Consider the following 24,742-nt stretch of genomic DNA (forward strand, 5'->3'; position numbering starts at 1 on the left):
TAAACATTAAATGCTAAGCTGGCCTCCTTCCAGTCTAGTCCCTGACTGCAGCAAAGGGTATGCCACTTACTCAATGAAAACAAAGGGTTGTGTACTGAAAGTGGCATTTGGATGCTTGTCTCCATATGTTAGGTCAAGTTAGACGGTCATCCATGTGGATAACTAGTGGATAACATCCATGTGGACTTTTATTGTACTTGTGGTGCTATTTTATACAAGAGTAGGAATAGGATTGTTCATGTAAATGTCCCAGGGACAGCTGGCATTTTTTTGTGATATTCCATCTCTCGTGGAGTGTGTTATACTCTTGGTTGTTGTCTTGGGCCACTCAGTTTGTTAAACGTTTTTAGCCACATTGCACAATTGCCAGTATACAGTAGACACAACTGTGTACTAGAATCCAGTAAGAACACACTTCAAGTGTACCAAATTATAGTAGTAGTAACTGGAGCTTTAGAGTTTACATGTTTGTCAATTAAGTCCGAGTGTTTCAGGACTATTTATCTTTGTAAAACCCTCGTTCAATAGTGTTTGAGTTTACAATCACACTCCAGATATATTTTTGTACCTCTAGCTTAAATCTATAGAAATAAATCCCTGTATGATTCCAGAAGCTATTATTTTCAAAAGCCCTTTTACCCACTATAAATGTCTTTAACTTGCCATATGAAGTAGAAGTTCTGTATAAGGTATGCCCTGGAAAACCCTGGTATAACACAGAGTCTTACTGTCCTCTGAGGAGGTTTCTCAGAGGTTTACAAATACCCATAGGATCACTATATTTACATTCCCCTTCTTTATTAAGTAAGGATGAGTAGAAAGAAGCTAATGTCCTAACACCCTCAGGGCTAGACACCAAACACCACTGAGGATCAAAGAGCAACCTTAGGCCATCCTTTGGCAACCCCAAGTTCCCCTTTTCCCTGGAGGAGAAGAGTATTCCAGAACAGAGCCAGCATTTTCCTGAGTGGAATGAGATCCATAAGAAAGAGAACAAGCATCCCCAAAAGAAGTCCTCATTCCTTTGGTCATCGAATCCCCAAGGATGTTTCAAAGAAACAACGGGGATGTGAGAGGGATGGAAGGTTCAGCCTCCTCAGCCATAAGCCTGGACATTGGAACTCTTGAAAATGCTCTGACAAACCTCTCTTGCTTGACCCTGGGAACCCCCATGCCCATAGATATTTCAAGGCCTAAACCAACAGAAGAGGCAAAGTAGTAAATGCAACTAAATCTGGATAAATCTGGCTCTGGGTGGGAGATGCAGAGGCCCCAGAAGAGGTAAGAGTAAAATTTGGGTAAGTATCTATGACCAATTACTTGACGTTCTCTTAATGGAATAACATGGGAGCAACCACCCTGCCAATCATGAAGGCTGCTCAAGCAAAACAGAAGTTTGACGATAACATACCTTGAACACCCAAGGATAAAAGATCTCTTGAATCTCTTGAACAACAGGCTGAGGGGCAGAGACAGGAGGAAACAACACACAGCAGTATCAGGTCCAGAGGAAGGCATTGCCATGCTCACCACCAAGAATCAGAACTGAGGGGGGGGGGGGGGGGGGGGGTAAACTGGCACCAAGTTAGGCATTAACTAACAAGGAAGTCTTGAAACATACCAGTTCTTTCTTCATTGAGATGTAATAATTACTGTACTTGGCTGCTGCTACTTCCGTAACCATTCTTTTGTTGTTTCATGCCTTAAAATTATTTTTGCTTTTCTTTTATGTGCAATAATATTGATCTTAATACAGAATTAACAAAATTTTCAGAAAAACCTCGTGAGAAACCGAGATGTGCTGATCATTCTTTTCACCCAGTGGAGTTTGTATGCCTAGAAGAAGGGTGTCAAGCAGCCCCACTAATGTGTTTCATCTGCAAAGATTACAAACATACTAAACATAAGGTAGTGTTTATTATGAATAACAGTTGTGTGTGTGTGTGTGTAATTACCTAAGTGTAGTAACAGGATGAGAGCTACGCTCGTGATGTCCGTCTACCCAGTACTCTTTGTCATATAACGCTTTGAAACTACTGACGGTTTTGGCCTCCACCACTTTCTCACCTAACTTGTTTCAACCGTCCACTACTCTGTTTACAAAAGTGAATTTTCTTATATTTCTCCGGCAGCTTTGTTCGTTAGTTTAAATCTACGACCTCTTGTTCTTGAAGTTCCGGGTCTCAGGAATTCTTCCCTATCAATTTTTTCAATTCCTGTTACTATTTTGTATGTAGTGATCATATCGCCTCTTTTTCTTCTATCTTCTAGTTTTTGCATATTTAATGCCTCTAACCTCTCCTCGTAGCTCTTGTCCTTCAGTTCTGGGAGCCACTTAGTGCCATGTCTTTGCACCTTTTCCAGTTTGTTGATGTGCTTCTTAAGATATGGGCACCACACAACTGCTGCATATTCCAGCTTTGGTCTAACAAAAGTCGTGAACAATTTCTTTAGTATTTCGCCATCCATGTATTTAAAAGCCATTCTGAAGTTAGAAAGTGTTGCAAAGGTTCCTCACACAATGTTCTTAGTGTGGTTCTCAGGTGATAGTTTTCTATCTAGAACCACCCCCTAGATCCCTTTCTTTGTCAGAATTCTTTAAAGATTTCTCACATAATTTATAGGTTGTGTGGGGGTCTATCCTCATTTCCTTCTATTTTCTAGCTTTGGCACATTTAACACCTCTAGCCTGTCTTCGTAACTCATGCTTTTCAGTTCTGGAAGCCATTTTGTAGCATGCCTTTGCATCTTTTCCAGTTTATTGATGTGTTTCATGAAATATAGACACTATACAACTTTTGCATATTCCAGTTTTGGTCTCACAAAATTCACAAACAGTTTCTTTTGTATTTCACCATCCATATAATTAAAAGCAAGTGAAGCTGGAAAGTGATGCATACGCTCCTAACACAATGTTCTTTATGTTGACCAGATCACACACTAGAAGATGAAGGGACGACGGCGTTTCGGTCCGTCCTGGACCATTCTCAAGTCGATCGACTTGAGAATGGTCCAGGACGGACCGAAACGTCGTCGTCCCTTCACCTTCTAGTGTGTGGTCTGGTCAACTTACTTTAGCCACGTTATTGTGACTAATCGCCTGCATGTTCTTTATGTATTCCTCTGGTGACAGTCACCAGAGAATCACCCCTAGATCTCTTTGTTGAGAGTTCTTTAAGGGGCCGGGAACCGAAGAAATATTCAAATTATGTGAAAATTACTCATAAATGTTAAACAAATTTCCAACTTATTGGCTTCAGCGTTGTGAAAGTTTCATCCCAATATTTTCAGAAATAGATTTTTGACAATGTTTTAAAAAAAATGTTTGTTGACAAGGAGAACTCCTCCTATTACAGGCATACCTCAGAATAAGAGTTTAATCCGTTCCTGGAGACGCCTCGCCTTCCGAAAACTCGCATTCCGAAGTTAATTTCCCCATAAGAAATAAAGGGAAATGAATTAATCCGTTCCTGACTACCCCAAAAACCCCACATCAAACTAAATTTTTATACCTAATTTACCTAATTCATCTAAATAAACCTACAAAACTGTGTTCCAGTTATTACTTACCTTGCTGTCGAGTGCTGTAGGCGTATGGAAGATGGTGAGGAGGGGGGAGGAGGAGAGGAGTTACTGTTTGGAAGGGGAGTCCCCTTCCATAATCACATCACATAACCCCATGCCTTGTAACACTATGGATACCACTTCTCTTTCTAAATTTTTCAAACCAGCCCCTGCTTGCCTTAAACTCTTTCTTATCTGCATCACTCGTTGCAGGGGTATTCTTTAGAAGGTCTTCGTGCAACACCCAGGCTTTCTCACAAATAATGGCCTCCGAAACACTATCACCCCTCAACTCCTTGTCGTGTATCCAAATTAATAACAACTTTTCCACTTCTTCAAGTATTTGTGGTATTTGTGCCGTTAATGTTCTTACTCCTTTTGCCACTTTAGCACCCATAATCTTATTTTTCTTCTTAAGTATAGTGCATATTGTTGATGTGGCTTTGTTGTACTGCCTACAAAGTTCAACAACACGTGTACCGTTCTCATGCTTCCGAATGATCTCTTGTTTCTCCTCTATTGTCATCCTCACAGGAGCTTTCTGGCCTTTATCCTTACCACCGGCTTTCTTGGGACCCATGGTGAGATATATAATAACAAATTGTATAGACAAATCACCAAAAATCCAACAAAACACTGAAAATCCGCGAGAAGAATTGATGTGGGGGTAGTCACTGAGCGCCAGACAATAATAAACTGAGGGGCGGCGGGGCGGAGGGGCGACGAACGCGCTAGGTCGGCTGTACGCGTATCAACAAACTCGCGTCCAAACTCGCCTCCCGAAGTAACCCTCGCCTTCTGAGACAAATTTTTGGAGTAAATACACCTCGCCTTCCGAAAACCTCGCATACAGGGACAATCGCATTCCGAGGTACCACTGTACCTGGAACTAAGGAACAATGCAGTAATAAAGAGATGCAAGCACCTGTTTGATGAACCAAGAAGAATAATAATAGTTAGAAGTGTCCACAAAGTGGATATACAGCTGGGGCCTTTATAGCATTGCTGAGTAATACATAATAACATAAATAATAATGAGTAGGTATGTTATTATGCTCTATTTTGTTATATATCATATAAATACATTTCCCAATGTTAATATCTGTTACTTTCACCAATGTCCACAATTTTTTTTTTTTTAAGGTTTTTTCTTTTTTTTTCTTTTTTGTTTATTATCTGATTTTGTTGTAATGTTTACACCTTGTAAGGTGCACACCCGTCCTTAACTATGTGAAGATAAAATGTAATTGGTCAACAAATAAATTTGCCACAGCTAGCAGAACTTGTGACTTTGAATTTTTTTTTTTTTGGGGGGGGGGGATTTTTTCACAGATTTCAAACTCTATTCTTTGTCTTTCTAGGTTGTTTTGATGATTAGGGACCAGATTAGGGCTTTATCACTTATATAAAGTATACATATATATTCCCTAAATCATTATAATTTTCCCTATATTTATTTTTTTTGGGGAGGGGGGTATTTTTTCTTGACTTCATTTCAACACATTGACTTACAACTTTCACATATTCAAGTACAAATGCCAAACAATGTTTATTAAGTCTTATAAGTAAATTAATGAATTAGAACTACCATAATTATTGTCTGCTGCAAAGTACAGTAGAGTGCCAGGCGATGTGCCAACAACTATTGGCTCCAGCTCTGCTCCCAGACACTGCAGCTGATGCGCTGGGGCAAGCACTACTCTGAGCTATATGCCAAGGAGAATGTGGTCACCGAAGATGCCCTGAGCACCATTGAGTGCCTGCCTGTGTTAATGGAGCTCGACAGCGAACCGACCCTCGAAGAACACAGTGAAGCCCTAGACTCCCTTGCTTTTGGCAACGCTCCTGGAAAAGACAGCATTCCTGCTGAGACCTTGAAGTACTGCAGAGGTAGCCTGCTCATGGAGCTGCATGAAATCCTCTGCCTCTGCTGGGAAGAAGGAGAGGTGCCACAGGACATGAGGGACGCCAACATCGTCATGCTGTATAAGAATAAAGGTGACGGGGCGACTGCAACAATTACCACAGCATCTCCCTCCTCAGTATTGTCGGAAGCTGTTTGTGTTGGGCTGCTCCTTCTCCTGTCGGGGGGGTTCATGGTTGGCAGGGCATGCTTCTTCCCTATCTCTCTGTCAGGTCATCTTGGAGTTGGTCTGCTTGGGTCTGGTTGAAACGACTTCGTCCCTCAAGTGGGTTTCTAGCTTGTTTCCAGTTCTGAAATGGGACTGTGCAGATCTTTGGTTCATTCTGGACTTGTCCCATCTGAACCGTTTGATTCCTTGCCCTTCCTTTTGGATGACTATATTGTTCCAGGTCCAGCTTCTTCTCGAGTCGGGCGCTTGGATGCTTTCTCTGGACCTCAAGGATGCGTATTGGCACGTACCTATTCATCCAGGGTTCAGGGATTGGTTAGGTTTCATGGTCGGGCATCAAGTTTACCACTTTTGTTACCTTCCAATCAGTCTGAATCTGGCACTTCATGCGCTCATGTGTTTAAGAAGAGTCGTAGTGTCCCGTCTTCGTCTGCTAGGTATTTGGCTTCTGGCCTACCTCGACTATTGGTTGGTATGGGCTCCTAGCCAGTCTGCATGACTGATCGCCAAGGAAGTGGTTCTTTCCCAGGTTGCAGGGTACGGGTTCCTAGTGAATTGGCGGAAGTCTCTCCAGGTTTCATCTCAGGTTCGGATTTGGCTGGGCCCCGTGTGGGATTCTCGGACTGCATCCGTTTCTATCCCTCCTGTGGTTTTGCTCCAGTTGCAGTCCCATTGTCTGCTGTTTTTGAGAGGGACCAGGGTCACTTGGCGATTGCTCGAACAGTTGTGCGGGAGTCTGATTTTCCCGCCGAGCAGAGTTTGGCTGTTCTGGTATCTTTAGGGCAGCCCCTTCCGCCGCTCTTGTGATTGCTGCGTTCGGCTCCCAGGGTCCTTGTGTTGGTTGCTGCATCTCCAGTTTCCTCTTTGGATTTTTCAGGGTTCGGGGTATGGCACCCTCCCCTTCCCTCGCTCGATGTGTTCATGGACGCCTCATCTCTCGGCTGGGGTTTTATGACCAGCCTTCACCAGGCCGGCCAGGGGCATTGGGCTCCATCCTTCTGTTGGGCTCACATCACGGTGCAGGAGTTTGTGGCTGTGTGGCATGCACTGCAGCAGATTCGGTTGCCTCGGGGCTCGGTGATTCACCTCCATTCGGACTGCTCTCCTGTGGTTTATCGTCTCAACCTTTCTCTGCGGTCCATGGTTCTTTGGGACTGGTCACTTCGGGTAGCTCTTCTGCTGAGTTCTCGCGGTTTAGCTCCCCATGCTGTTCACATTCAGGGGGGTGTCTAACACCCTAGCGGACGGTCTGTCTCGCTTCATTACTCTTTCCACGGAGTGGACTGATAACCCAGCCTCTTTCCTTTTGGCTTTGTCAGACGTTCGGACGCCTGGAAATGGACCTCTTCGCATTGGCTTAGTCCCGGCGACTGCCCATACACGTGGCATCGTTCCCCGACTGCGAGGCGTTTGCAGTGGACACTTTGCAGCAGGCATAGTCAAAGTGGGGATTTCATTTCCCGGTCCAGCTGTTGCTTCAGGTTCTGGCTCGACTTGGATCCTGTTGGGAAAGAGTGATTCTCCTGGCACCATGGTGGCCGGCCCAGCCTTGGATTCAAATGCTGCTTGCACAGTGTCAGAACCTGAGAGTTTTTCCGCAGCTCTGCTTCTTTCAGCAGGTCAGGCCGGTGAGGTACCTCGCTGGTTTGGCTTATTTTTTCGCACTTTGTGTCTGGTTTTTCTGGCGCGGGTGTATCACCATTTGTATAGTGATCAAATGGGGGACAGTATGAAGTCTCTTGGAGGTCTTTCCACCATTTCCTTTCCCTTCGTAGGGTTTCGCCGGTGTCTGTTCTGGTTGTTTTGTCTTTTCTTTCTTGGCTTTTTCCATTACCTGCATCTCATACCGAATACTGTCTCTTCATATCATGCGGCATTGGCGAGTCGCTCCAGCTTGCGTTCGGGGTAGATGTCACATCCGCTCCGTTGCAAAAGCTCTCGTGCATTTTTTCACCTCTGGCCTGCTCATGCGCCACCCGAGTCTTTTTGGTCTTTGGGCCATGTGCTCATTTCTATCTTCTCCTTGGTTTGTCATGGCCTCTTCGGTCCGGGATTGTTTTCTAAAGGCCTTGTTTTTCTTGGCTTTTAGCATCTGGGGGTTGGGTGGGGGAGCTTCATACTCTTCTCTGGCGCAGGTGTGTCTGCTCTTTTGGTCCTGGGGTCATTTTGTTTGTTTGCAGCCTTCTCCTCCTTTTCTGGTGAAGAATGAGGCTGCTGGTTTCCAGAGGGGTCCGTTGGTTGTTGATGCTTGGTTGGTTCGGCCGGGGGTGCATTATGTTTTATGTCTGGTTGCGGCTTTACGTCGCTACCTGCACACTACTGGTTCAGGGACAGTGAACGCGCTCTGAATAGACCTGGTCTCCCTGGTTCACTGTTCCAAGGCTCGTGTCTCTCAGGTTGTTTGCAGGGTTATTAATATTAAGTCTAGCCAGCCTGGGGTCTACCCTCATGCCCATGATGGGAGGAAGTATGCACCTCTTGCTGCTTTAGAAATATGTCTCGGGTCGACATTGGGGCACGGGGTTTTGGAAATCGAAATTTGGAAATGACACAGGGTCCTGGCCGCTGGATATCTTGTTAACGTTTCAGGTCCTCTGCGACCTTGTGTTGCTTTGGGACGTCTGTCGCGGCCTGTTCTCTCATCTTTGTTGTGAGACTTGCGGTGCTGCCGCCTCCCAGGTATCTCCCTGTTTTTACTTATCCGTGGGTAGTTAGCTCCAGGGAGCCAACAGGGCTCCCCACAGAAAACTAGCGTTGAATTTACAGTAATGAAACTCAATTTTCTGGGCGAGCCCCAGAGGCTCCCTGACACCCGCTCTCCCTCCAGTTGGCGGTTTTCATCATTCTACAAACTGGGTGTGGTGCAGCTGGCTTGCCTGAGCGGCCTTCCCCCTGTCGGGGTTGGGGGGCACTAACGAATGGGTGCGCTAGTTAGGTGATGTTTTGCTTGTTTCATTGTTTTCTGTTGGGGGAGTTCCTTGGCTCTTTTCGGACATAGTTTTCCATTTTAACCAATTAGAGGTTTGTATTGTTTTGCCTACCTTTCTGGTGGTATCCCAGTGACATGATGGCAGACATGACAAACTCTAAATGTAGAGTGCTCATATGGCCATTGCTCCCTGCACCTCTCTGAGGAGGGGGGGGCAGGTTATGGCTTGTGGCCCCTGTTAGGCATTCAAACCCCAGGGACTGATGGCACCAAACTGATATGGCACATGTCAGTCTGATAGCTTCAGGGAGCCAACTGGGCTCGCCCAGAAAATGGCATTTTGTTACATTCAATGCTTGTGTTTTATTTATATTGCGTTTGTTAGCAAATAAATACTGTGTTGTTGCAATATTCTTTGCATCGTTTTCATCAGTGTAATGTGAGTTATTCTGGTCTCCTTGTCCCTCACTTACCATGTGATATTAATTGTAGTATATTCTTAGTAGCCAGTCTTCCACTATAAATCAGTTTTATGTTTACTGTAAACATTTCTTATACATCATATGAAGGAGAAGTTTGCAAAAAAATCCTACATAATATTATGCACCTATTTCTTCATATTCAGTGAGCTTGTGCCTAAGAATATTTTGTATCTTTCAGCATATCTTATTAGAACAGGAAGCTGAGAGGATCCGTTCAAGCATTAATACAGCCATACAGAATATAAAGAGAGTAGCTCAAGAGCTGACTGACTCGGCTCATAAGTTAGGTAAGTAATCACCATCACCGCTAATGCTCAGTTTACGATATCCATTGTCATCCATTTAAAAAAATCTAGGTTACCCATTTGTAAACTGCCCAACCACTTGGACTGGATGGTAGAGTGACAGTCTCACTTCTTTCAGATAGGTGTTCAATCTCTAATCATCCAAGTGCTTGGGCACCACTACTTCCCTCCATCCTATCCTAAATCCTTATCCTCATATCCCTTTCAAGTTCTATATACAGTAGTTGTAATGACTTACTGCTTTCTCCTGATAATTACCTTACCTTGCCACCAGTACTCACACACAGGAAAAAGTTCCACTGCAGTATTTTTGTTGTCTTGTTGTTCGTTGCTTTGGTTCAAGTTCAAGTACAAGTACGTTTATTGAGACAAGAAAATACATCTCAAAGGGATGGATGGAGTAGCTTAGTAGATGGAAATGTGGAACTTTAACAAAATAATGTACATGGTGCAGGGCACAGACTTATTCATAGAAGGAAAGCAACGTGTAAAAGATCTAGGAACTATGATTGTCTGATGACCTATTTGGCAAGTTTGGAAACAAGCATTTCACCCAACATGAGATATTTGTCTCTACAAGTGCTTCTTGCAGTGGGTGTTCAATACATTTCATTGTAGCATCAATGAAACAACCTGCCTTGGCTAGTAATGAAGAATGGCCTCAGTTTAGAGACAGACGACATGATTTTGCAGCACCTTAGTGACAAACCACAAGATTCTGCAACACCTTAGTGACAAACCACAAGATTCTGCAACACCTTAGTGACAAACCACAAGATTCTGCAACACCTTAGTGACAAACCACAAGATTCTGCAACACCTTAGTGACAAACCACAAGATTCTGCAGCACCTTAGTGACAAACCACAAGATTCTGCAACACCTTAGTGACAAACCACAAGATTCTGCAACACCTTAGTGACAAACCACAAGTTTCTGCGTTAATTCCATTTGGGCCCCTAGCGGTTGGAGGGTTAACCAATGCACTGTTCTGCATTAAAATATGACATCCTTGTGATGTGCCGTAAATAAATTTTCAAAAAATTATTTTCTCGTTTTATATTGTTAAAATTAAGTCTCTGATCATGGGAAATAAGAAAAAAATTGTATGTGGCATAATTTAGCCGTGAAGAAGCTGGGAAGTTGAGCAAATTATGGGTGCTGTGCGATGTAGCGCTCGGGCCGCTCGGCCCCACAACCCCGTGTGGCGGCAGTTGCCACGAATATAATGTTTCACAGTTATTTTTATCTTTCTCATTAGTTTCTTCTCTGGGTTTTTCCTGTAATATTATTCAAGTGTAATTTGTGGAATTTATATAGTTCAATGTGTGGAACATCTATACCTGTATGCTCAAAATTATGGAGCTCATATGTGTGACATATATATTATATTCTATGATCAATCGGTGTTTTTGCTGTTATTATACTATATACATACATTGTATGTACCTATCTACATACGTGTTCACCGTAACGAACCACTATCTTGGTATGGTGAGCCCAAAAAAACAAGAGTGGGCTGCCACACCAAGCCAGCCAGCTCCCTCACTCCTTCAACACCTAACTCGCCAACATTACTCACTCCACAATATTGTTAATAGTTTTATTAGCTTTTGTATGTTAATATGCATCCTGTTTGATTTCCTCAGAGAGTGTAGCTCGACAGTTAGAAGGTGCTTCTAATGATGTAGGGCCAGCTGAAGTTGACACAGGTGGAACTGCAGCTGAGGCACGAGCACGTGTCAGTCAGTATTTTGCACAGCTCAGGGACCAGCTTAACCGACAGGAAACGCAAGCAATGACTGTCTTAGATGCACATGTTCGTGAAAGGTTATGCTCTATTCGCCAGCAACAAGAAGACATGACTACACTATTATCTCAGGTGTGTGGGGTAGTTGTCTTTGCACAGCAATTGATATTCTAATTTTCAGGAAATTTGGTGACAAGAGTATTTATTTTTCTCCAGTGGAATTTGATGGTGCTGATTTTTTGTGATACTTTTGATTATGTGAGGTGTTGTGAATGATTAGGAGTCATTTTGAATATTTGTGTATTCCTTATTTTCTTGCATAGCATCCTTATCAGCACGTACAAGTGCCTCCCAAATCCATGACACAGGGGGAACAGGGTAATGATGAAGGCATTTTAAGTTGGGTCTGAGAACCCTCCTCACCCACAATAACAAGTTGGTGCAGTCAAGTGTTGTTTATGCCATGATTTAGAGAATGATTTGACACTCATATCTTATCTCTGGTTAAGGACTATAACTCTATTGGAAAATAATTTAAAAGATGGTTATTTAATGAAAAAGGAAATTTCCATTTGTGTACACAAATGGAAAGACCAAGATGTAAAGTGAAAACGAACAAAATTGAGAGCATTAAAATAAATATTGATAACACTAAAAATTACGTGTATAGAAACAAGATTATTAAGAAAAGTAAACTATTTTCATTAAAATGAAGGATCTGAAGGCATGTTGTAAATTATGTAAATACAGAAGATGAGTCCAGTATGTTATATAAGATGCCATGCTGTATAAGATGTATTTGTAAGAGTTAATGTCAGGTTGTATAAGATGTAAATTTAGGAATTACTGTAATGCGAAATTGTGTAAGTTGAAAAGGTATGAGTTAATGCCAGGTTGTATAAGATGAAAATGTATGAGTTAGTGCCATGTTATATAAGATGGAAATGTATGAATTGATGAGATAAGATAGGAGTGTGTACATCTGTAACAGATGGTGGCCGTGGTGGTTGACGGAGAGCGTGCCATTCAACAAGATGATGGGCGGCTGATCGTGGCTTCTCAGGACCTCTCGGCTAGACTGGCTCACGTTACTTCTCAGGAGCAGCAGTTGGCTCAGCTAGCATCACTAGTTCCAGATCCTGCCATACCTATTACATTTACCAAGGTAAGCATCATGAATTTAAGTCCTAATGTGAATACTAATTTTTAATCTTAAAATTGAAGTAAGGTAGTTATTGAATTACAAGAAATTAAACCTTTAATACAGATTATTGTTATTTCTAGTAATATATTCTCAATAATCTTTAGCAGCTGTTCAATGAGAATAAAATTTACACTAACTCTATATATTATCTATATTTTATGTGTTTTCAAAGTGCTTAACAAAAAAATTATGAGCGTATAGTACCGGTACTTGGAAAATTCTGTTATATTCGTGATTATCCAAGAGGAAAAATTTAAACTCGTTCCTTTTAATTTTTCTCTTCGTCTTAAATACAAGCACTGTAAATCAATTTCATAATTAGTTCTTAAATTACAGTACTGGAATACCATAGAAATAGACAAGATAAGTTGAACCATATTATAGAGCTGGTTGCTGTGGAAAATTGGATTAAAGTATAGTTTCAGTTTCATCATGATGTTTCACAGTTTGTGGAACTTGGTGTCTGCTTCTGCCCTGAGTGTAGCATTCCCTGGTGCTGCTAAAGCTGTTAATCACCACAGATATTTTCACTTAGATTTTTATGCTCCTTCCTTGTCTCGGCTCCTCTTGAGTCGAGCCTGTGCTTACATATCAGTGACTATGGGGAAGGAGATCTTGCTCTTTATGCATTCTCCACCTAACCTTTTATACCTGATTTTCTAATACTAGTGCTGAAGTTCATTTTCTTCATGTTATGAATGTAAATGGTGTCAGTAACATCCTCTTACAAGTGCAGATGATGATTCACAATAATGCGGCTGAAGTATGTTGACCAGACCACACACTAGAAGGGAACGGACCGAAACGTCGTCGTCCCTTCACCTTCTAGTGTGCAGTCTGGTCAACATCCTCTTACAACAATGTATTCCATTTAGTACAAGAATTTCCTTCCATCTCTACAGTTCATTTGTATATAAAACTTCCACCTCCTTTCAATTTAAATAGGCTGTGTTAACCTTGTCTGTTCCCATCAGTACTGTTTCTTCTTTAAAGTTGCGAAATTGAGTTCCATTAACTGTCCTCGTATATTAACCCTCTCGATTCTGGTACTAGTTTGTACAGTGTCCCTTACATTTTTCCCCACATTCTCTCCTGTAAGGACAGAATGTGGGGAACATTGTCATTCGTGTCCTGTTCCCTCTTTGAATCCTTTCACCCAGTTGCTGACTTTTGCCTCCTTGGCATCTCTTCATGTGCATTTCAGAGTGCCATTTTTGCCTTGGATTTGCCTTGTCTATAAATTTGTTTGCAGTTTCACTTCACTTACTATGTGGTAAAGCATGACTTAGATATTCTTTTTCCTGCTTCTTAAAGCTATTGCCAAGCATCAGTGCTGTATGCAAATACAGTTGCACTTGGAGCTCTTATGACAAGGTGTCCATAAGTGCAGAACTAATGTTAACTGGCTGAAAATGGAAATACTTTTAGTGTATTAAAAATATAAGTGTAGAATAACAAGCTTGAGTTTTGTTCATTTCTTTTTTAATTAATATTCCATGAAGATTAAAGTAGGTGAGAATCCCTTTAGCAATTTTCTGTCACTTTGCTTAATAGGATTGTTAAGAATTTAGTTGAATGACAGGATGGTGGCGGCAATTAGTAAAGCATGTATTTAACAAAATTACATCATCAGTCAGTAACAGTCCCCCCTACTCTCTCTACCTTTCTTCCTCCTTCTATTCCATCCTTCTCTCCTCCTGACTTCCATCTTCCCGTTCACCCCTCGTTTTCTGTTGCCTCTCGGACTAGTTCCCTCTCTCCTCCCTCACTCCCTCCTCTCCAGTCTCACCTTCCCTCCTCCCTTATGCCTTCTTCCTTACTTTGCTTTACTTCTCATTAAAATGTAGGGATAAATATATAATCAGGTGTTACATATTGGTGAATAATGTTTGAATGAACGCACAGTATTTCAGTGTTCATGTCATATTATGTTCGGATTATAGAGTCGGCCTGTGAGTTTATTTAACTGTGACTGTCCCATGACCCATTACTTATATTTTACCGCTAACACACAAGGCTACTAATGAGAATTACTCTGCTTCTAAAATTTGTACACGTGTGTATCTTTTAAATTAGTCATTATTCCCATGTGCAGTAGCTTGGCTAAAGTTTTTATATAGCAGCATATTATCTATTACAGGATAATCGTATTCACATTGGAGCCAGAATTGAAATGCGTGTTGTAACTCTTGGTCTGGATGGTGCAGGCAAGACATCCATTCTTTTTAAATTGAAACAGGATGAGTTTGTTTCAACGATACCCACTATTGGTTTCAATGTTGAAACCATTGAATACAAAAACTTTAAGGTAGGAACTTTGAATTTTTTATCCTTTGTATAAATTATTAATTTGAATTGTAATTGTAGGTTGCTGTTTCCTAGCTAGTTGTTTGTATTGGCTCATCTATCTTTCTGGGTGCCCTTCCCGGTAGATGGAGGAATATAACAATTTAAATACAGTGTGGTTATACACCATTGCTTCCTGCACCTCTCTGAGGGAACCAGGTTCTGGCGCTGGTTTCCAGTAGGCTTAAAGAACTCCAGTTACTGATGACCCCAAACTAATACAGTGACACCTTGGCTTACGAATGCCCCTCTTTACAAACTTTTCGGGTTACGAGCCCAATTTCTTCGTAAAATCCGAATCGTGTTACAAACTTTGCCTCGGGTAACGTAGCTGACCGCATACGGCTGACGTAGTACATTGTGGCATGGCGACTGCACCCCAGTTTACCAGTGCCTCCCGCCTAGTGACAATCGCGCCTGAATTCTTCGTAAAGAATTTCACTTTTTTTAATTTTTGGGTATTTGAACATAAAAGTAATTATTACATATCTTGCCATGGGTCCCAAGAAAGTCAGTGGTAAGGTTTAACCTTACCACTGACACCAGTGGCCACACATGTGTGGCCACGTCTGTGGTAGAAAATAATAAAAAAAAAAAACTGACACCAGTCTCCGTGGTGTAGTGGTAAGACACTCACTTGGCGTTCCGCGAGCGCTGTGTCATGGGTTCGTATCTTGGCCGGGGAGGATTTACTGGGCGCAAATCCTTAACTGTAGCCTCTGTTTAACTAAACAGTAAAATGGGTACTTGGATGTAACAATGATTCTTTGTGGGTGTCGTATTCCGGGGACCTGCCTGAAACACTACATGTACTAGTGGCTGTACAAGAATGTAACAACTCTTGTATATATCTCAAAAAAAAAAATAAGAAAATAGTTGTGAGTAGTGGCAGTAGAGGATGTCCCTTCCTTATTAAAAAACTGTGTGAAGTATAGGAAGACCTGTAAAGTTTTGTTGGAAACCTCACCCAGATAAGGCTGTAGCAGGCCGTTGCATTGACCTTTTAAATGACAATGTGATTTCTCACTACAGACAGGTGTTAAAATGTAGGGAAAAACGAGTGTCTTTAGACAGATTCTTAGTACGTCAAGCAAGCAGTGAGCGACAACCAGATCCTAGTGGTATCTTAGAGAAGTCATCACTGCCTGATGTTATAATGAAAGAGGACTCCGCTTCCAAACTCTAACACCTCTCCTCCTACCCCCTCCCTCACCGTCTTCCATATGCCAACAAGTCATCAGTAAAGGTAAGCAATAACTTGTACATACTTTAGTACTAAAGATTTGGGTAAATTAGGAATAAATTTACTCTGAAGTTAATATTTTGGGGAATGTGGAACAGATTAATTCAATTTACATTATTTCTTATGGGAAAATTCACATTGGTTTAAAAATTTTTGGGTTATGAACCGTCTCTGGGAACGGATTAAATTCGTAAGCTGAGGTACCACTGTATAGCACATATCAGTTCAGATAGCTTCAGGAAGCCTTCGGGGCTTCGCCCAGAAAATGCCGTTTCATTACATTCAATGCCAGATTTTTATGTCCGTGTTTCTATAGCCACATTTTAAGGATTTCCTTTGCATGGAAAAGTTGTATAAGAGAACACTGCTAGGAGTACTTAATAAGAATTTTGTAAATCAAATTATGAATGAGGTGTTATTTAGGGGAGAGTATATTGAGCAGACTGCAAGATGGAAAGTGAGCCATCCCTAGGATGTGACACTGACTGGGGGATGTACACTGATGTAGGGGCTGACAGGACACTGGATTACGATGTGGATGCAAATTATAGCTTGTATAAAAATTTAATTGAAGACCAGGAATGTAATACTGTACCTGTATACCATATTAATTGAATAAAATAAATAATAATAACCTAAAATAGATAGCCATGGAAATAAATAACCTTACCTGATAAAAGCTATCTACAAATTAATTTAAAATGGGGAAGTGTATCTTGACCAGCAATTTATCAATACTGTATCAAGAACAATGAAATTATATTTAACATAGATTAGGGAGAAGAGTGTACCATTGAAAAAATTTGTTAATTCAAATACAACACTGTACTGTACATAACTGATAGTGTGTGTGGGCATTTTAAAGAAGTAATTTGTCTGTATTTACTAGTAAAATACTTTAAATTTTACCTACTGAACAAATTTTCAGGTTACCAGGGAAGAAATTTTTAAACAAATAGAAAAATTAAAGCTTAACATGTCCTCAGTACTAGACAAAGTATTTGCCAGTCCCTCAAGAATGTAAAGATAAGCTTGGTAAGTCCTTGTTATTCATATTTAATAAATCATTAGTCAATTGGAGTACCTGAATTGTGGAGAGTTGCAAACAAGGTGTCACTGTAGGAAAGTGTGAAAATTACTCTAGTCAAACTATCCAGCTTTTTCTCTAGGGGAGGGTTGGTTGGTTTGGAAGACGGCTCGGCTCCGGGTCCTCGGAGTGGGGTTCCCAGAGCAGGGGAGGGGTTGACTTGGGGGCCTTAGGCCCCTGTTGGACCCTACCTGGGTTTTTCTACCTTCGGAGCGGGGTTTGGTGTTGCAAGGAGTGGGATTCTCTTCCTCTCTCTCCTTGTAGAAATTGGATTTGACGTCTACCCCTTCCCGGGTTTGATTCCGTGATCATGTGGGCTCTTCAATTTCATCCTTTTGGAGATTTTTGGCTTCCCGCATCCCATCCCATGTGGTGCGGGAAGCCCTTGCGGCTTACCTCCTGCACAACCCAGATTATGACTTCGTAATGGATCCGTGTTCCTTTGTGTATGGATATTCTTGTTCTTAGTTGGTTTGTTATGAAGTTCTGGAGTCATCCTGGTTAGCAGACTGCCCTCTTTTCTCGGAGGCTTGGCATTCATTCTGTAGGTCCTGCACGCTTAAGGGAAGGAGGCTCAAACAGCGTTGCAGGTTTCTTGTGAGGCGACTTCATGCATCTCAACAAGTGCTTGTTCGCCCCTGCCCTTCTGTGGGATGTTGATGTTGTGCAGCTCCATGTGCAGGTTCCCTCCCTTTTGGCTGCATTAGTCGCGTAGGATTTGCACACGCGTGGCCTGTTTGCTTTGGCCCTGCGTTTCTTCTCCCTCCTCATGCTGTCGTCGAACTGGCTCGAGTTCTATGTAGAGGAGTTTGGGGCCACCTCTGGCTCTGATGCGTTGCCTTGTCGGTGCGTGTGTCATCTGCCTTGTTGAAGTCAAAACCGCAGGATGTGGTTTTGCGGTTTTTTGCTTCCCGACTTGCGTGTCGGCAGGCGGTGCTCGCTTCTTCCATGGAATCTGCTTGGGCCTTGGCTCTTCGACTTTCTTCACCTTTTTGCCCGTGGCTGTTTGCAGGGTCTGCAGTTGTGCAGTATCTGCAGGCAGCTTCGTCTGTTTGCCGTCCTATGTTGTACTTTAGTCCTCTGGGGGTCTCATGGGGAGGCCTTCCCAGAAGGATCGTGCCAGGGCTCGGGGTTCTTCCCATCGTGGTAGGCCAGTGGTGCCAGATTCAGTGCAGGTGCAGCCTTTGGTGCCGTCTGTTTCTGTTCAGTGCGGGGATCGCGCTGGGTACTGCTTAGGTGCTTGTAAGGTGTGTCGGCCCTTTTGCGGTTCGTTCCAATTAACGGGGTGATGGGGGGAAAAGGCTGGCTCTGTTTGCTAGCACCTGGTCCCGCAATTTGTGGGCCCTCGGGTCATTTCATAAGGCCTGCGGTGGCATTGGGTGGCTCCTCCTCATTCGGGGGTGGGGGGGGGGATTCAAGCCTGGCAAGGCAGGCCTCTTGTCCTGCACTCTGTAGGGTCTTCTCGGAGTGGGTTCGCTTGGGCGTGGTCAAAACAACCTTGTGCCTCAGGTGGGTTTCCCGCCTGTTTCCGGTCCCGAAACGGGTCTGTGCGGACTCATTCTAGACTTGTCCCGTCTGAACCCATGGGTTTATTGCCCCTCCTTTTGGATGACTCTTCTGTCTTAGGTCCATCTTCTGATGGAGCAGGGCACTTGGATGGTGTCCCTGGACCTCAAGGACGAGTATTGGCATGTCCCGATTCATCCGAGGTTCAGGGACTGGCTCGGTTTTGTTGTGGGGTGTCAGGGTTACCGCTTGCGTTACCTTCCATTCGGCTTGAATCTGGCGCCTCGTGTTTACACATGCCTTACTCGGGTCATGGTGGCCTGCCTGCGTCTGTTAGGGTTCTGCCCTACCTCGATGACTGGCTGGTTTGGGTTCCCAGCCAGTTCGCTGGGTTTGGGTTACTGGCAGATGTCCCGTCTGGTTCCCTCTCAGGTTCGGTCTTGGCTGCGTCTTGTGTGGGACTCTCGGACCGCTTCCTTGTCTCTTTCTCCAGTGGCTTAGCTTCGGCTGCGTTTCCGCCTTCGTCTGTTCCTGAGGTGCTTTCGGGATCACGAGTTGTTGCTCAAGGGTTTGTTTTGGGGCGCCTACCTTACTGGATGCCAGACCTGGTCGATGGCAGACGTAGAATGCTTCCAACTACATGCGGGTTTCTATAGGCCATTCCTCCTCGTGCCTCTCTGAGGGGGCCAGATTCTGGCTCGTGGTCCCCGTTAGGCAAGAACTCCATGCACATTGACTGATGCCAAAAAGCTAATATATCCATAGCCTGGATAGCTCTGGGAAGCCTCAGGGTCTCACCCAGAAAATAGTGTTTCATTACATTCAACGCTGTTTTTTTTTTTTTTTTTTTTTTTTTTTTTTTTTTTTTTTTTGCAGGGTCATGCCAGCTTACCAAGTCAGCTTAGTGGAGCAAGTACCATATTGTAATTTACCAATAACTTCCCTGTTAGCAAATTATTTCCAGTCCCCTAGGTTTCTAGTCCAACGTGATCCATTCGAGCAAACTACCATTATATTGATTGCCATGCAAGATATTTATGGAATTCTTTCTTTTAAGAAATTAATTTATTGTATCTTTTTAGAAGTTAGAACATAAAAGCCCCAAAACTTATTTCATGTATTTATATTGTTCACTAAACAGTTTACAGTGTGGGATGTTGGTGGTCAACCCAAGCTGCGACCTCTCTGGCGACACTATTACTTCAACACTCAAGCTGTCATATTTGTTGTGGATGCCACAGATGTCGACAGACTTCTCGAGGCTCAGTCAGAACTCACAAAGCTTATGACAGAACGTGAATTAAAGGATGCTTCACTTCTTATCTTCGCTAATAAGGAAGTAAGCTTGTTACATGTGGTTGAAAACATTGTTTATCTTATTAGATTACCAGTTGATTCTTCAATGAGTTGCTTCTTTGAATAAGGATTTCTGTTCTCTTTGAGGAGAGAAACACAAATTGTTGGTTTATTTGCAGACACATTGCAGTGTCTGCAAAGAAACGGTGTTCAAGTGTTATTAACCTTTTATCTGGAAGCCATTTTGTAGCATGCTGTTCTAGTTTATTTATGTGCTTCTTGAGATTTGGGCACCATACAACTGCTGCATATTCCAATTTTGGTCTCACAAAAGTCATGAACAATTTTAGTTTTTCACCATCCATGTAATTAAAAGCAAGTCTGAAGTTGGAAAGCAACTCATATGCTCCTCTCACAGTGTTCTTTATATGTTCCTCTGGCAACAGCTTACTATCCAAAACCATCCTCTAGACCTCATTCTTTATTAGAGTTCTGTAATTCCTTTCTACATAATTTGTAAGTTATGTGTGGTCTATTTTCTCCAGTTCCACATTCCATAACATGGCATTTATTCACATGATGCTCTAAGCACTTATTTTATCTAGATCATTTTGAAGGGCATTACAATTGTCTGCATCGCCTATCTTCCCCAGTATCTTAGCATCATCTGCAAACATGTTCATATAATTCTGTATTCCTTCTGGTAGATCGTTTATGTAGACGATGAACATTACTGGTGCATGAACTGAACCCTGTGGTACTCCGCTAGTATCACTCCTCCAGTCAGATACATTGTCTCTGATACTGCCCTCATCTGTCTGTCAGGTAGAAAATTTTACATCCATGTCAGAAGTCTCCTGGTCACTCCTCCAGCATGTTCCAGTTTCCAGAACAGCATCTTGTGTGGCACTCTAAAAAACCTTTTTAAGGTCCAGATAGACAGTCAACCCAACCACCTCTTTCCTGTAGTATCTCTGTTGCTCTATCATAAAAGCTAAGTAGATTTATTACACAGGATCTTCCTGATCGAAAACCATACTGTCTGTCTGTTATTACATCATTACACTCTCTCTAGGTGTTCAACCCATTTGGCTTTAACTATTTTTTCTAGTGTTTTGACCACCACGGTTGGTAATGACACGGGTCTATAATTTAGAGGTTCTCTCAATTACCATATTTATAAATTTGTGCTGTGTTTGCTTTTTTCCATATATCTGCTAAGATTCCTGTGCACAAGGTTGTCTGGAATATTAATTGGAGTGGAATGCTCAGGTCAGTTACACATTCTCGCTGCACTCAAGGTGAAACTCCATCAGGTCCAACTGTCTAAGCAGTTGCTTGTTTTGGTGCACTTCATTTTCTGGTGACTTTCCTTTTGGTAGTGTGATTGATGTAGTATCCCCACTTCCCTACGCCTTTATTGATTTATTACTTTGCCTTTATTCATTAGAGGCTGGTGTAGTGCCAAGTAGGTAGCTCGAATAGATACCAAGGGATCCATCAGAAAGAGACATTTCATTACGGTAAATGCTGGATTAAAAAAAAAAATGTGGTTTTCACTGTTGGGGTGACCTGGTTAATTGGGAAGTAGTTATGTAATTGAATTTGCCAGCTTAACACTGATAAATTAATTTGAAGAGCCATATTTATTCGTCACTGGTTAACCCAGAAAACTGAAAAATAGATAACTGGTCAATTGAAGTTCCACTGCAGGTCATATATTGGTCATGCCATTAGTTTTATAGAGGTAATGTATGTCCACTATTATAAATAAATGACAAAATGAAAATTTGATTAAAGTCTCAATGCCTAATTGTGTACTGATAATATTTCATTATATTTTCTGGAATATGTAATGCATTTTGGTAATTTAAAGTCACATTTCTTGACAGAACTGTGAGCATGCATTGGGAATGGCAGCCTTGACTGACAGCCTGGGTGTTCACAAGTTGTGTCTTGGGCGATCATGGCACATCCAGCCATGTGATGCCCAATCAGGAACTGGTTTACATCAGGGTCTAGACTGGCTAGCACAGCAGTTGGTACCCTCAGAAGTTCTAAACTCTGCTGTGTGATCCTATTTTTCCCTTAAAATATGAAAAATATAACATTTTATTAAATGGTAAACAAATTTGGTATAGACCATTTTAATGTATTTTCAGAAAAGAAATAGTTTAGCGAGTATATGGCTGAAATTGATTTGTATAATGTATTCATAGACAGATGAAGTTTGAAGAAAACTATGAGCAAAGCTCTGGAGGCTTCAGTGGGTTTAGCCATAACATATGAACTTGCATACAATACAAAACTAAAATTGTGCAGAAAATTTAAAAATATTTAAATTTCTTACAGTATTTTTAATAAGCGATAGTTTGTTAACACGAGAGCATTATACAGTACAATATATGAAGTTTCAAGTGCTGTATTCGGTTACGAAATATTTAATTTTTTCCTTAATATTATTGTATAATATTACTACAGCAAGACACAAACTTGTAGCTTTGTAAGCAATGTTATTCTTATTGCTTTGACATTCGTACTATACATGTAGCAGATTTAAAATTTAAATTGCCATAGGAATGAGGAATCATATTCTAGGTTGAATATCATTACGTAAAAATAACTAGACTGTATTTATCACCAAAAATTTTCTGCAATTCAATTTTATGCAATTTCATTATGTTAAGTAAAGCAATAATTGCACCACACACACACACAACTAGGTGAGTACACACACACACAACTAGGTGAGTACACACACACACACACACACACACACACACACACACACACACACACACACACACACACAACTAGGTGAGTACACACACACACGAAAGGATAAGAAATTTAGATGAATGTCATGCCCTTCAAGAAGACCTGGACAAAATAAGTATATGGAGCACCACCTGGCAAATGGAATTTAATGTTAATAAATGTCATGTTATGGAATGTGGAATAGGAGAACATAGACCCCATACAACCTATATATTATGTGAGAAATCTTTAAAGAATTCTGATAAAGAAAGAGATCTAGGGGTGGTTCTAGATAGAAAACTATCACCTGAGTACCACATAAAGAATATTGTGCAAGGAGCCTATGCGATGCTTTCTAACTTCAGAATTGCATTTAAATACATGGATGGCGATATACTAAAGAAATTGTTCATGACTTTTGTTAGGCCAAAGCTAGAATATGCAGTTGTTGTGTGGTGCCCATATCTTAAGAAGCACATCAACAAACTGGAAAAGGTGCAAAGACATGCTACGAAGTGGCTCCCAGAACTGAAGGGCAAGAGCTACGAGGAGAGGTTGGAAGCATTAAACATGCCAAAACTAGAAGACAGAAGAAAAAGAGGTGATATGATCACTACATACAAAATAGTAACAGGAATTGATAAAATCGACAGGGAAGATTTCCCGAGACCTGGCACTTCAAGAACAAGAGGTCATAGATTTAAACTAGCTAAACACAGATGCCGAAGAAATATAAGAAAATTCACCTTCGCAAATAGAGTGGTAGACGGTTGGAACAAGTTAAGTGAGAAGGTGGTGGAGGCCAAGACCGTCAGTAGTTTCAAAGCGTTATATGACAAAGAGTGCTGGGAAGACGGGACACCACGAGTGTAGCTCTCATCCTGTAACTACACTTAGGTAATTACACACACACACACACACACACAAAATGGCAGTGTAAGTAACTGCATAATTGAGTGGACTTTATACTGTATGAGATGTAACAAATATCAAGAGAAGATGAGCCTACCATGTCTATTTACTTTTGCAAAAAAGTGATATCATACATAGAACAAGAGGAGCTATGTTTAGGCTTTAGTCCAGGAACAAGTCACATGGTGCACATTACAACACCACTTGTCTATGTTTAGTTAACTGCTTATACAGTAATATCAAAAACACACCAACTAAAGAAAACTGAATGTACATAAGCTTAAAATGTATTTTGACTATTCACATTGTATATAATATTTATAGTGCACATAAAATTTAGTTATTTAAATAGTTATTTACGATTCACCGAGAATTATTTAGAGTTCCCGAGTCCTGGAAAATATCTGTTACCCCGTTTCCAAAAATTATAATGAAAAATAAATTGTTGTAATTATTTACCTATGCTAAGTGTACAAATTATTCCTTACAAATACAAAAATAGTACCAAGACACCAAATATTTGTTATGAATCCAGAATATGGAGTTTCTAGGAGTAATATGAAATCCTAGAAATTGCATAACCCCCTTATTTTGTAATTAACAATCATATGTATATATGCTAAGAATATAAAATATTGCATGATGAAAGTAATATTGGGTCTAAAATATCAACTATTTGTTTTAAATGATGATTGGTGTTAAGTCAGAAATATACCAAGTTACCTGGTTGATGGGGTTCTGGGAGTTCTACTCCCCAAGCCCGGCCCGGGGCCAGACTTGACTTGTGAGAGTTTGGTCCACTAGGCTGTTGCTTGGAGCGGCCCGCAGGCCCGCATACCCACCACAGCCCGGTTGGTCTGGCACTCCTTGAAGGAAACAATCTAGTTTCCTCTTGAAGATGTCTACGGTTGTTCCTGTAATATTTCTGATGCTCGCTGGTAGGACGTTGAACAACCGTGGACCTCTGATGTTCATACAGTGTTCTCTGATTGTGCCCATGGCACCTCTGCTCTTCACTGGTTCTATTCTGCATTTTCTTCCATGTCGTTCACTCCAGTACGTTGTTATTTTACTGTGCAGATTTGGGACCTGGCCCTCCAGTATTTTCCATGTGTATATTATTTGGTATCTCTCTTGTCAGTTGCCACCAGGAATATCTTATAAATTTGCTAGTAAAAGTAAGTAGGGAGAGCACAATAAACTACTGCTCACAGGATCAGTCTGGAATGCACAATAAGGTGTTCCATTCACAGGATGAAAATTGGGTTC

The 24,742-nt window shown here is 41.6% G+C and overlaps 1 protein-coding gene across 1 annotated transcript in view; it reads left to right on the plus strand.

The window, feature by feature from the left end:
• LOC123773874 (E3 ubiquitin-protein ligase TRIM23) overlaps positions 1 to 23,915 on the plus strand; it is a 45,468-nt gene extending 21,553 nt beyond the window's left edge. Inside the window, exons 5-11 of the mRNA XM_045767794.2 lie at positions 1,775 to 1,908; positions 9,247 to 9,355; positions 11,022 to 11,254; positions 12,114 to 12,287; positions 14,467 to 14,634; positions 19,650 to 19,847; positions 21,697 to 23,915. Of these exons, the coding sequence (XP_045623750.2) occupies positions 1,775 to 1,908; positions 9,247 to 9,355; positions 11,022 to 11,254; positions 12,114 to 12,287; positions 14,467 to 14,634; positions 19,650 to 19,847; positions 21,697 to 21,879 (1,199 nt within the window). The 3' untranslated portion in view covers positions 21,880 to 23,915. The remainder of the gene's footprint in view (positions 1 to 1,774; positions 1,909 to 9,246; positions 9,356 to 11,021; positions 11,255 to 12,113; positions 12,288 to 14,466; positions 14,635 to 19,649; positions 19,848 to 21,696) is intronic.
• The last annotated feature ends 827 nt before the right edge of the window (positions 23,916 to 24,742 follow it).

The sequence above is a fragment of the Procambarus clarkii genome, chromosome 91 (genome assembly GCF_040958095.1).
Source record: "Procambarus clarkii isolate CNS0578487 chromosome 91, FALCON_Pclarkii_2.0, whole genome shotgun sequence".
Taxonomy (NCBI): domain Eukaryota; kingdom Metazoa; phylum Arthropoda; class Malacostraca; order Decapoda; family Cambaridae; genus Procambarus; species Procambarus clarkii.